The following is a 10,308-nucleotide window of genomic DNA, read 5'->3' as shown; positions in this document are numbered from 1 at the left end:
GCCTGATAGTCATTTTTGATCTTCTAGGGGTGAGGTGTGTATCTGAGGGTTTTTCCAGTTAAAGTACTGTTTCTTTGGGAGCACTGATTTATAATAGATGCATTTTTATGTAACTGTATTCCAGTTAGAGATGAGACCTGAGCTGCATAAATTGCTCCCTGTAGGACCAGGAGCAGGATATAGAAAAATAATAATTCCTCGTGAGTGGGATACACTCATTAGGACTTCCTGATCAGAAGCAAGTAATCCCCAAGGATTACTGTAATCTGATGAGATTACATGGGAAAACAAGATTTGTGTTAGTTTTGCTGCAGTGAAAGTGTGGAAGGCACATGACACATGCCTCTGCTAAATGGTAAATCATTAAAATCAAGGGTAGTTATCTATTGAAAAATGTGTGGTAATTTTACCACCTGGGAATGTTGTTGCTTATACCCTGTTATGTATCTGTTCCTCTAGTTTAATTTAATCCCAAAGCCTCTTGCTCTGTGCAAACCACCTCCCCAGCCCCCTAGTGGCCAGAACTGTAACAGTACCTATTGAATGTGACGTCTTGGGAGAACTCATCAGTAGCATTAACCAGGTGAAAGACACCAGCCAATTTTGAGAGAGCAGAAGCATAAAAGATACTACAAGTGCAGGCCTGCCTCCCACAACCACTGCCACCAGTCTAGCCACCTATGAGCAAGACCTAAGAGATATAAGTAAGTCTTGAATATGTTGGTTTTTCATAGAGAAGTGAACTGCATCCTCCTTGGTCAATCAGTTTTCCCCTCTGATTGCATGGGTCTTTTATATAGTAGCAAGAAAGAGAAATCTCTTCAAAATGGGAAAACCAGAGAGGATGACAAGGTAATTTAGGAGCAGTTGTACTACCAGAAGTTACTTTTACCTGATTGTTGTAAATGGACTGTATCCCTTTAAAACTGGCTACAGAAAGGAGATTTCAGCCTCTTTTTGTTTGGCTGTGATTTGGTACAAGGGGATAATTAAAATATAGATTATTTTTCACTGCATTTAAAGCATGGGAACTCTTTTTGCTTTGTGTTGTTTAACTCAATATGGATTTTTGTTTGACCTGTGATTTTTGAATCCAGCTGACTTTTCAATACACAGTAATTCACAGAATGAGGCCCCCAACCTGATGCTCCTTTCATTTACACTTGTGTACCTCTATTGATCTCATTGAAGCTACTCCCATACGTCAGAAATGAATTAAGCTTGGTATGGTGCTTTAGGATCAGATTCTGCCACTCTACCACTGGAGTAGCACCCTGCTCTGTTATTACTCTGATTTGCTGGAGCTAATTAGAGAGAAATGCTTCTCTGTGGGTGGAAAGCTAGCCATATCTGGCCCTTGCAAATATTGCATTTCTCTCATGACTTTCAAGGCTATTAACAAGCAGTCAGTTGCTAAAGAAAATTAGATCTGACACTGAAGGGTTCCTGAATCAAGTTTAAAAGTGTTTAATGTGGCATAATCACTACCTTTGTGCATGTGGCTTTCTTGCTTTTTTGAAATCAGTAGCAAAAACACATACTGACTTCAGAGGAATAGAGTAGGACCTCTTCACCTGTGTTTCCTTTGATGTTACATTAATTTATTTGCTATGAAAAGAGTAAGTAACTGTAAAAGAGGCGTACAAGGATAAACTTTATGGATACATATAATATCCCATCATCACACATCAGGCCTATTGTATCAAGTGAATTCAATTTAATTGGAATTTTGTGCAATTAGGGCCTGCAGGAATGAGATGAGCAATTGTTTTTTTTTTTAATAGAAATAACAACTATGGGGTCTATACTTGCAAACAAGGACTGCTGTTTATTTCTGGAAGTAGGCTTGAGAATCATAATGGACTGTAAAGTGGCTAATTTTGTTATAAGCAATTGCCATCCTAATTATTTCAATCCCTAAACAGTTAAAATTGCTCCATTGATGTTAGTGTGAGTTTCAGGGTTAGAACTGATATGTGACTGACTTCAGTGGAACTCCATATAATAGCACAGTTGGCAGAGATGTTTGTTGCACCTGGCCCTCAAAGCAGAAGTTTTACATGGATAATTAGGATACCTTGCATAGCCACGTGGTAATGAGGATTCCAGAATACGTTTTTTTCCCATAAAAAATTCTGGTACAAGTGCGAGGAGGCTGACAGCTTAAGAGGTTTGTGTGTGTCCATGTATACAGGAGCTACAAATGAAATATCAGCCTAACTATTTCGGATTAGGATTCTGTATTTAAAATAACAATCTCAGCAAGAAAAATGTATTTCATATAAAAGTATTTGATTTATTTTTCCAGGTGCATTCAGCATTTGTAAATATAACTGGGGATCATAGCTTTTCTTTCTCTGGCATGAGATCTGATATAGGGAGGTAGAGATCATGTAGCCTGTGTTAATGTTATTCTGCTCAGGTATCCCTGCAGATCAAGACTAGGTTAGGAAATGAAAAGCCATATTTTACTGTAACTAGATTGATGTTAGTTCCAGTCCAAAGGATAACCCCAAATCAAAATACTTTCCCCCAGTTTGGGTTATTTCTTCCTGGGAATTATTATGCCATCAAGAAGATTCTGAACATGGTATATGCAAAAATAATTTGTTTTAGCACAGTCACATACGTGGCTCTCATCATTACAAAATAAATTTGCTTCACCCCTCTCGTTACAGTGGAAGAATGTTTATTAAAATACCTTGCATTTAGAAGGGCTGTGGGTTTTTTTTTGTTTTTTGGTTTTTTTTTAAAGGAGGGCTTATTTTCAGTCTGATCGATTATTGTAAATATTTGGTAGCAGTGCTAAACTAAAAGTATGTTTTTATTACATAGAATAAATTCGGATGAAGTGAATCACTAAGTATTTCATATGCTGGTCTAAAGATGTAAATAAAACACAGCTGGAGATTGTATGAACATAAAAAACTATGAATCCTTTCCACTTCTTTGTTAAGCAACTCCAATGGCTAGTGTAAAAGTCCCTATCTAAATCAGAAAATGTATTGCAGTCTTGTCCTTGAACTTTTGCTGAAGTTCAGGCTGGGATAATAAAGAATTATGGAGCCAAAACCAGGAAAGATAGTAACTGAAGGGTCCTGGACACCTGTTGGTTACCACTCTTGGCATTTTATTTTGCTAACAGTGTGGTAGAATATGAGACATCTGGGGAACACTGTATTTCAAAGGATGGATTTGGCTATGGGTTTACTAACACCTTCCAACTTCACATTTGGTAAGTATTTGAGCATATCACAAGTCTGCCTTTATATCCTCTTTGACATCTTTGAAACGTCAGCAGATTAAGACCCTGATCAACTGAACTCAGGAAGATATTAATTAATGGTGCTGTCTTTTTAATGACTGATTATTGCAGTCATATCCCCACCTTACTTGGGGGGACTTCCAGACTTTGGTTTCAAAAGACTGCAACTGATATACAATAAATAACAATACAAACATGAGGCAAACAGAGTCTGGAATCTAATTTTTAACATAGTACTTGCAAAAAGCATTACTAGCTCTCCTAGTAACTGCACTGCATTATTGTCATTTATGTTGATACTAAGGGTATGTTTATTTTCATACATATATGAAATAAAACTGATCCAGAATCTTTTTATGGCTTTCTCTGTTCTTACAACCCTACTCATTTGAGGATATAAGCATTTGATGGCCTTGGTATAAGTTTGGGATTTAAAGCTTTTTTGTTTTTCTGTATTTGTATCAATATTTTTATACTAGTATCTTTGGTATTAATATTTATCATCATGCTCATTAATTAACTTGCAGTGTTTAAATAATAATGAAATGTATATGAGATCAGTTAAGCACCCAGGGGTATTTTTCCATGAACAGTAAATTAGTTGTCTGAAATTTGAACTCTGGTGAACAAATCCTTACAAGCTGATGAGGAGTGTTCACCTTTGTAGGCTCCTGGAAAAAATCAGTGTGTTGCCACCAAACTGTTAAATTCCTCCAAGCAGACATCAAAACTGTATTTAAATGATTGCTCCCATTTGAGTGTTACATTAGGGTTCAATCAAGCAGGGTAGAAAATGGGATACAGTTAAATTCAGAATTGTGAATGGCAAAGGAAGCCAATGTATTATGTACAGGCTTTCAGGGAACACATTGTGATTGATTAATTAATTTATTTTTTGCTAGCTTAGACTTAAGCTGGCATTGTGCTTTTTTTTTTTCTTTCTCATAAGACTTCTTTTGATGTATCATTTTAATTTCGAACTAACCTCTAAATAAAAGGTGGGAGCTTCTGAGAACTAGAACCAAATAATCCATGTTTATTGAAGTACTTTCTTGCTAAAAAATAAATATAGGGAAAGCAACAAAACAAAACTAACACAACCATTTCTTTTATGAGAGAGTTCCTCTGTGGAGGCAAACCACAGTGTCTTTGGGTATAAAGAAACAGTCAAGTTTTTAAAAGGAAAGCAGGGAGTGCTTATTCATCTGGTCAATTCTCAAGGCTTATATCCCTGGAATCACTTGAACACACAGAATAACAAAACATGTTCAGTAGGTTTATTATTAATTTTTTTGCATACAAAATGTTATAACTTATCAATGGGGTGCAGCAAAAGATACTTAAATGCACGCGCACGCGCGTGCACACACACACACACACACACACGCATACACACCAACAAAACATGGTCACTTTTCTCCCTGCCCTGGAACAGGGCAACACTGTTTTTGGCAGTTCAGCAGCTAGAAATAAAGTGCTATCATGAAGCGGGAGTTAGGGAGCACAGCCTCTGAAGGAGAACTTTGTAGACCTTAAATGTAGAGTTTTGATTATGGTTTGTATGAGATGGTTTGGATAGAGCTGATCCTGCCTTGGGCTGGTCCCTTCCAGCCCTGCTTCTCTATGACTATATGAAATGCTGGAGGCTGCAAATGAGAAATAGTGGGGAAACCCCACCCTGGTCAGGCCCAGTTCCCTCTGTGTCAGCCTCAGGTCTCTGCCACTGTGACAGGAGGCTGGGCTGCATGGCCCTAGGGGCTGCCCCAGTCAATGGCAGTTCCTATGTAGCATGTTCACTTCCTTGTCTTCGCTTGACACATGTGATGCAGCTTCCCAGATGCGTCCCCACACATCCCACAGAACTGACCGCCCCTTGGTTGACAAACAAAGCTTGCTTCCTTTCCGTCCCTATGTATAAAGTGCCAGTGTTGGAGCATGTGGCCAGCACCTTGCCACTGTGGGACGAGTCCAGTCTTGGGCCTCAGAGGCCACAAGGGGCTGGCCAGAGAAGAGCCCCTCACACGTCACTGGGGGACCTGGAGCGGAAGGCCACTTTGGAGTGAAAGCAGCCACAGAAGAGGACCCAGAGGGACCGCTGGATCTCCTGGTTCCTGAAAGCGTAGATGATGGGGTTGATCATGGAGTTGTAGGTGGCGGGGAGCAGGGTCGCGTAGGTGTAGATGGAGGGGTAGCCTGGCTCGCCCACTACGCAGTAGATGGCGAAGGGCAGCCAGCTGGCCCCGAAGGTCCCCAGGATGATGGCCAGTGTGGACACGCCCTTCTTGGTGGCCACCAGGTGGGAGGCGGCCAGGAAGTGCTGCTGCAGGGCTATCTGGTGTGCGTGGCGGCACACCACCTTGCAGATCCGCACGTAGAGGTGCAGCATGAGTGCGAAGACAGCGAAGAAGGAGGCGGCCAACAGGCGCACGTGGCTGCGGGTCAGTGGGTGCACCACGCTGCAGGCTGCTGCACGCTCGCCCAGGCAGTTCCAGCCCAGCACTGGCAGCAGCCCCAGGCAGGCGGACGCACCCCAGGTGGCGCCCAGCAGGGCGTGCAGGCGCAGCGCCGTGCGCTCTGAGCCATAGGTGAGCGCGCGGTGCAGCGACAGGTACCGGTCCACTGTGATGGCCAGCAGGCTGCTGACCGAGGCAGCGAAGGCAGCCACCAGAAAGCCCACGGTGAGCAGGCTGCCGGTGTCGGAGCGCACGGCGTAGCGGAAGACGAAGTGCAGGATGAGGCCGCATCCCGCCAGCAGGTCAGCAGTGGCCAGGCTGCCCACCAGCACGAACATGGGGGTGCGCAGCGCCGGGCTGTAGGCGAGGATGGCCACGACCAGCGCGTTCTCGGCCGCGATGGCGGTGCCCGACACACACAGCATGATGTCCCACGGGCTGATAGTGCCGCCCGGCCCCGGCGCCAGGCGGGACGCCAGCTCCAGCGACGCGTTGGGGCCGCCGCCCGCCCTCCAGGGCAGGGGCGCCGCGCTGCCGCCCGCCGACGCGTTGCCCTCCATGGCCCGGCCGAAGTGGCGGGAAAAGCGCGGGGAGCGACGCGGAGCCCCTGTCCGCGGTGCTGACAGCCCGCCGCCGCCGCCGCTGTCCGGTGCCGGCCGCCCGGGGCTGCGGCGCGGAGCGGAGCGGGGAGGGCGAGCGGCGCGTGCCGGAGCCCGTGTGCGCGGAGCCGGCAGCCGGCGCGAGGCTGGGCAGGGAGGGGGGGGCGCTGACGTCAGTGGCGGAGCCCAGGGCAGCGGCGCGGGGACCCTCGGCTGCCGGGGGCGGGGCGCGGGGGGCGGGCTGCGCCGCTCGGCTCCACTCGGCCCCGGCCGCGGCTCAGGGCAAGGCGCGCACTTGTGCACATACACACACACCCAGACACGCACACACTCTAAGGGGAGGACACACAATCAGGTACACACACACACACACTCGGAGGGGAAGGCACACCCACACACACTTTGAAGGGAGGATACAGACACACTCTGAGGGGGAAGCGTACACACATACACGGAGACGCACACACTGAGGGGAGGACACACACCCAGACACACAAACTCTGAGGGGAGGACGCACACAGTCACACACACACACACACTGAGGGGAAGACACACACACACACATACACTGAGGGGAAGGTACATCCCCCCCTACCGAAATCCATGGGGGACAGGCATGGGGAAGGAGCCCAGACCCCTATCCCGCAGCACAGCCGCCCCTTGTCCCTCCCCGCCTGTGCAAGCAGCTGCCAGCCCCGTGCCACCCCACACAGGGGCCCTGGCATTCAAAGCACACCGCTGCACATGCTGCCCATGTGGGCAGCCACAGCCGTGGGGGTTGAGGGTGTCACCTTTCATGACAAGTACCTTGGCAGCTTGCTGGGAAGTGGGAGCACCCGGCATGAGCAGCACAGCTCTGGGAGGGCTCTGCCCCCTCAGGGGGCACGAAGCCTAAATCCGCTTCATGCTCACTCGGCACAAGCAGCCCCCAACCTCCGCCCCCCACCCGAGTTGTGTTTGCTCCTTTTGCCACTGCTCTTGGACGAAGGAGGGTCGTTTGTCAGCCCTCAGCTTTTTCCCTCAGGCTTAGACCCTGATCAGTGAGACTCTGAAGTTTGTCACCATGACATAAAAGCAAGGCAGTGTAGGCAGACGGCACCCTCTGGAGCACCACTTGCTTAATAAGAGCAATCTCCTTTCTTTCTTTTCACCTGGCACTCTCCTTCCCTCTCTGCCTGGATGCTTTTCCTTTCTGTCCCTTACTTTTTTACAGGCAAGACACCAGAAGTGTTATCATCCACCAGAATGGGACCTGACTGGCTTTGAAGTTTAAGCACTACTGCAAAATACATGTTAGATTGTTAAACAATAATAGTGGCTATGGTTGTGTGGTTATCAACCATACAGGGTCTTTTTGCTTTCCTTTTGTACTGAGAATGAATATTTCAGAGCCTGCTTAGCAATGTGGATGTGCCACATTTTTTCTTAAGGCTGACTCCAAAATAATGTAATCGAAATGGAGGGGAGTTGGTCTTGCTGCCTAACAGAGGAATTATTTCGCAGGCTCAGTTTTTGCTTAGCTCACATGAAAAGCTACACTTATTTAAAAAGAGTTGGACTTTCCAAATTCATTATTTCCAATCTGGACTAATACATTAAATGCTAGACCCTCTTGTCAGGGTCAAGTTATGAGCCACCTCATTCATCTCTCAGCACAACGAGCAGTGGCTTTCAGGACTTTCCAAATCTATACAGTAGCTTTTCAAAGATGAAATGCCTAATTGTCACCAAATCCAGGCACTGCAGATATCATCCAATTCTGCAAGTTACAAGTTTTGCTGTAAGAGGGCTCTAAGAAGGTTTTTGCATAGCCACACAAAACATTTCATGATAGTCAAATACTTCTGCTATATCGAAGTGGGTTGAAGATGCCACATTCCAGTTACCAAATACAAAATATACTCTTTTTATCCCATGTGAACTTATAAAAAATAAGACCAATGGTGCTGGCACCATAGCCAGTACAAGGGGTTTTAGAGAAAAGTGTAAGAAATCCCGTGATATATGATCTTGGAATTGTCCATTGGACAATTAGTATCTTAAACCTCATGGTTATAGGTGGCTTAATATAGAAGAAATTATTCCAAACAATTTTCAAAATAGGTAAAAGATTGTGTCACTTCTGTTTATCACATCATATTTACAGACATCAAGTGATTGGGTTCAAAAGAAAGCACTAAGAATTGTAGATGTTTGTGGCATCAATGTCAGGGAAGTGAAACACATGTTATTTCACTGCTGAAAAGCAGATGCATTGACAAGCTGTGAAAGCTCTCAGTAGTGCCTGACATGTCACAACCTTGAATGATATGTTTCCACTGAAAAGTAAGTGTGATGTATTTTGCTATATTGACATATATGACACAAATTGATACACACTTTTCTTACATTTTGAATATATTTTTTAGATCTTGCTTGATTCACTAATGGGTTGGTTTCAATTAAAAATAAACCTTGCCCATTCTAGGAGTCTGGAATTTGAAATGATGATATGAAATCAATTTTCATTTGTATTTCTATTTTTAATCATGCTGCAAAGCTTTTGGTGTTTTTTGAAGTTCCAGGTTGCCAATCTCAATAGTTCAACACAATTACCTTTAAGCCATAATATAATAATACAGCATTTGCATATGCTGAAACAAGGAGCTAAAGTCTCTAGTCCAGCCAGCTGATACATGCTTATTGGAAACTCTTCTCAGCTGGCTCCCCAGGGACTCCTTTTCTGTAAAAAAAAAAATTGGCTGGTGCAGGAGTCACTGAGTCATTCCCAGGAGAAAAGGATTATAACCAGGTTCTCTCTACATTTCTGATATCCCTGGCTTCAGGAATAGCCTCTTGTAGCCACAGGTCACTGGGTATAAGTTAAAACAGCCTCAAGTTATACCAAGGGTTGGGTAGTCTCCCAGGATCAAGAGAATGCAAAAGGTAGTTTAGTGTACTAGAGATCTCTGATCTGCAGCTGAGAACCATGCTTTGAATCAGAGGCATGAAAACAATGTGCCAAGCTGTAGAATCAGTTAAATGAAGCAAAAACCCTCCAAGGAGAGTTAAATCAGACCCTAACTGGTGGCCAAATGTTGAATCCATGACAGCCAGTTCAAGACATAAATATTGATTGGGAGGGAAAGAATGCACTTTGTAGCATACACTGTGCTCTTCAGAACAAGAGAAACATGTTCCCACCTAGAGTTTACAGCTTATTATTACACACATGCTAACCCGTTATGAGGGCAGGATGCTCCCAATGAACCTAAGACAATTTATTCTTGGCATCTTTCTGGAGTGTTATGCAGAGTCCCTGTTCTAATGTTTTTGCAAGAGAACAATGTTCCCTAACACCCATCTCCATCCATCACACCTGACACTAGGCTGTCTGAGCAAGTCTTGCCATTTCCCCTACAAATCCTTTATGCTTTGATACAGCACAAGCAGGATTTAGTTCAGTATTCAAGTCCACAAACTTCTTAACTATGCTACTGTTTGCACTGAGAACTATTTATACTAATGCATAGGGGCATGGTGGGTGAATAGTTGAAGTGTCTTGCTCGGAGGCATACCAGTAAGTTCTTGCTCTGCTCTGTACTTGTGCTGAAGCTTGCTGCCAGTCAGTTCAGTTCCAAATGGCATCTGGTCATTCAAGCTGAGGAGACAAAGGCAGTTGGATATGATGCTAGCCACATTGCTCCCTTGTGTGCTGCTGGCCAAAGAAACGAGTGTGTCTTAACCATACTAGCCTGGAGCAGGCACTGTTAGGCTCAGAGGGACATTGGGCAATTACTGACCCTCCCTAAAAAGAGACTGAAAAGATTACAGCAAGGGATGGATCATTTTTCTGGTCTTAATTTCAGCTTGTGACAAAACAGAAAGCAGGGCTGAACTTCTACTTTATGATCTGTGTTTGCTTATTGTGAGCTTCATTCTACAACACACTTACTTTAGGCAGCCATGCAGATTACATACTTGGCATACAGAAAGTGCATGAATACCCACA

The 10,308-nt window shown here is 44.7% G+C and overlaps 1 protein-coding gene across 1 annotated transcript; it reads right to left on the bottom strand.

Moving 5' to 3' along the window:
- Positions 1–4,597: 4,597 nt before the first annotated feature.
- GPR6 (G protein-coupled receptor 6) lies at positions 4,598–6,427 on the bottom strand. The gene has a single exon (XM_090031420.1). It carries the CDS (start codon positions 6,276–6,278, stop codon positions 5,283–5,285), a length of 996 nt encoding a protein of 331 aa, XP_089887546.1. The 5' UTR covers positions 6,279–6,427; the 3' UTR covers positions 4,598–5,282.
- Between the last annotated feature and the right edge of the window lie 3,881 nt (positions 6,428–10,308).

This window comes from Crocodylus siamensis, chromosome 1 (genome assembly GCF_052110815.1).
Source record: "Crocodylus siamensis isolate JL-2025a chromosome 1, ASM5211081v1, whole genome shotgun sequence".
Classification (NCBI taxonomy): Eukaryota; Metazoa; Chordata; order Crocodylia; family Crocodylidae; genus Crocodylus; species Crocodylus siamensis.
This window is presented reverse-complemented; position numbering and strand designations above follow the sequence as displayed.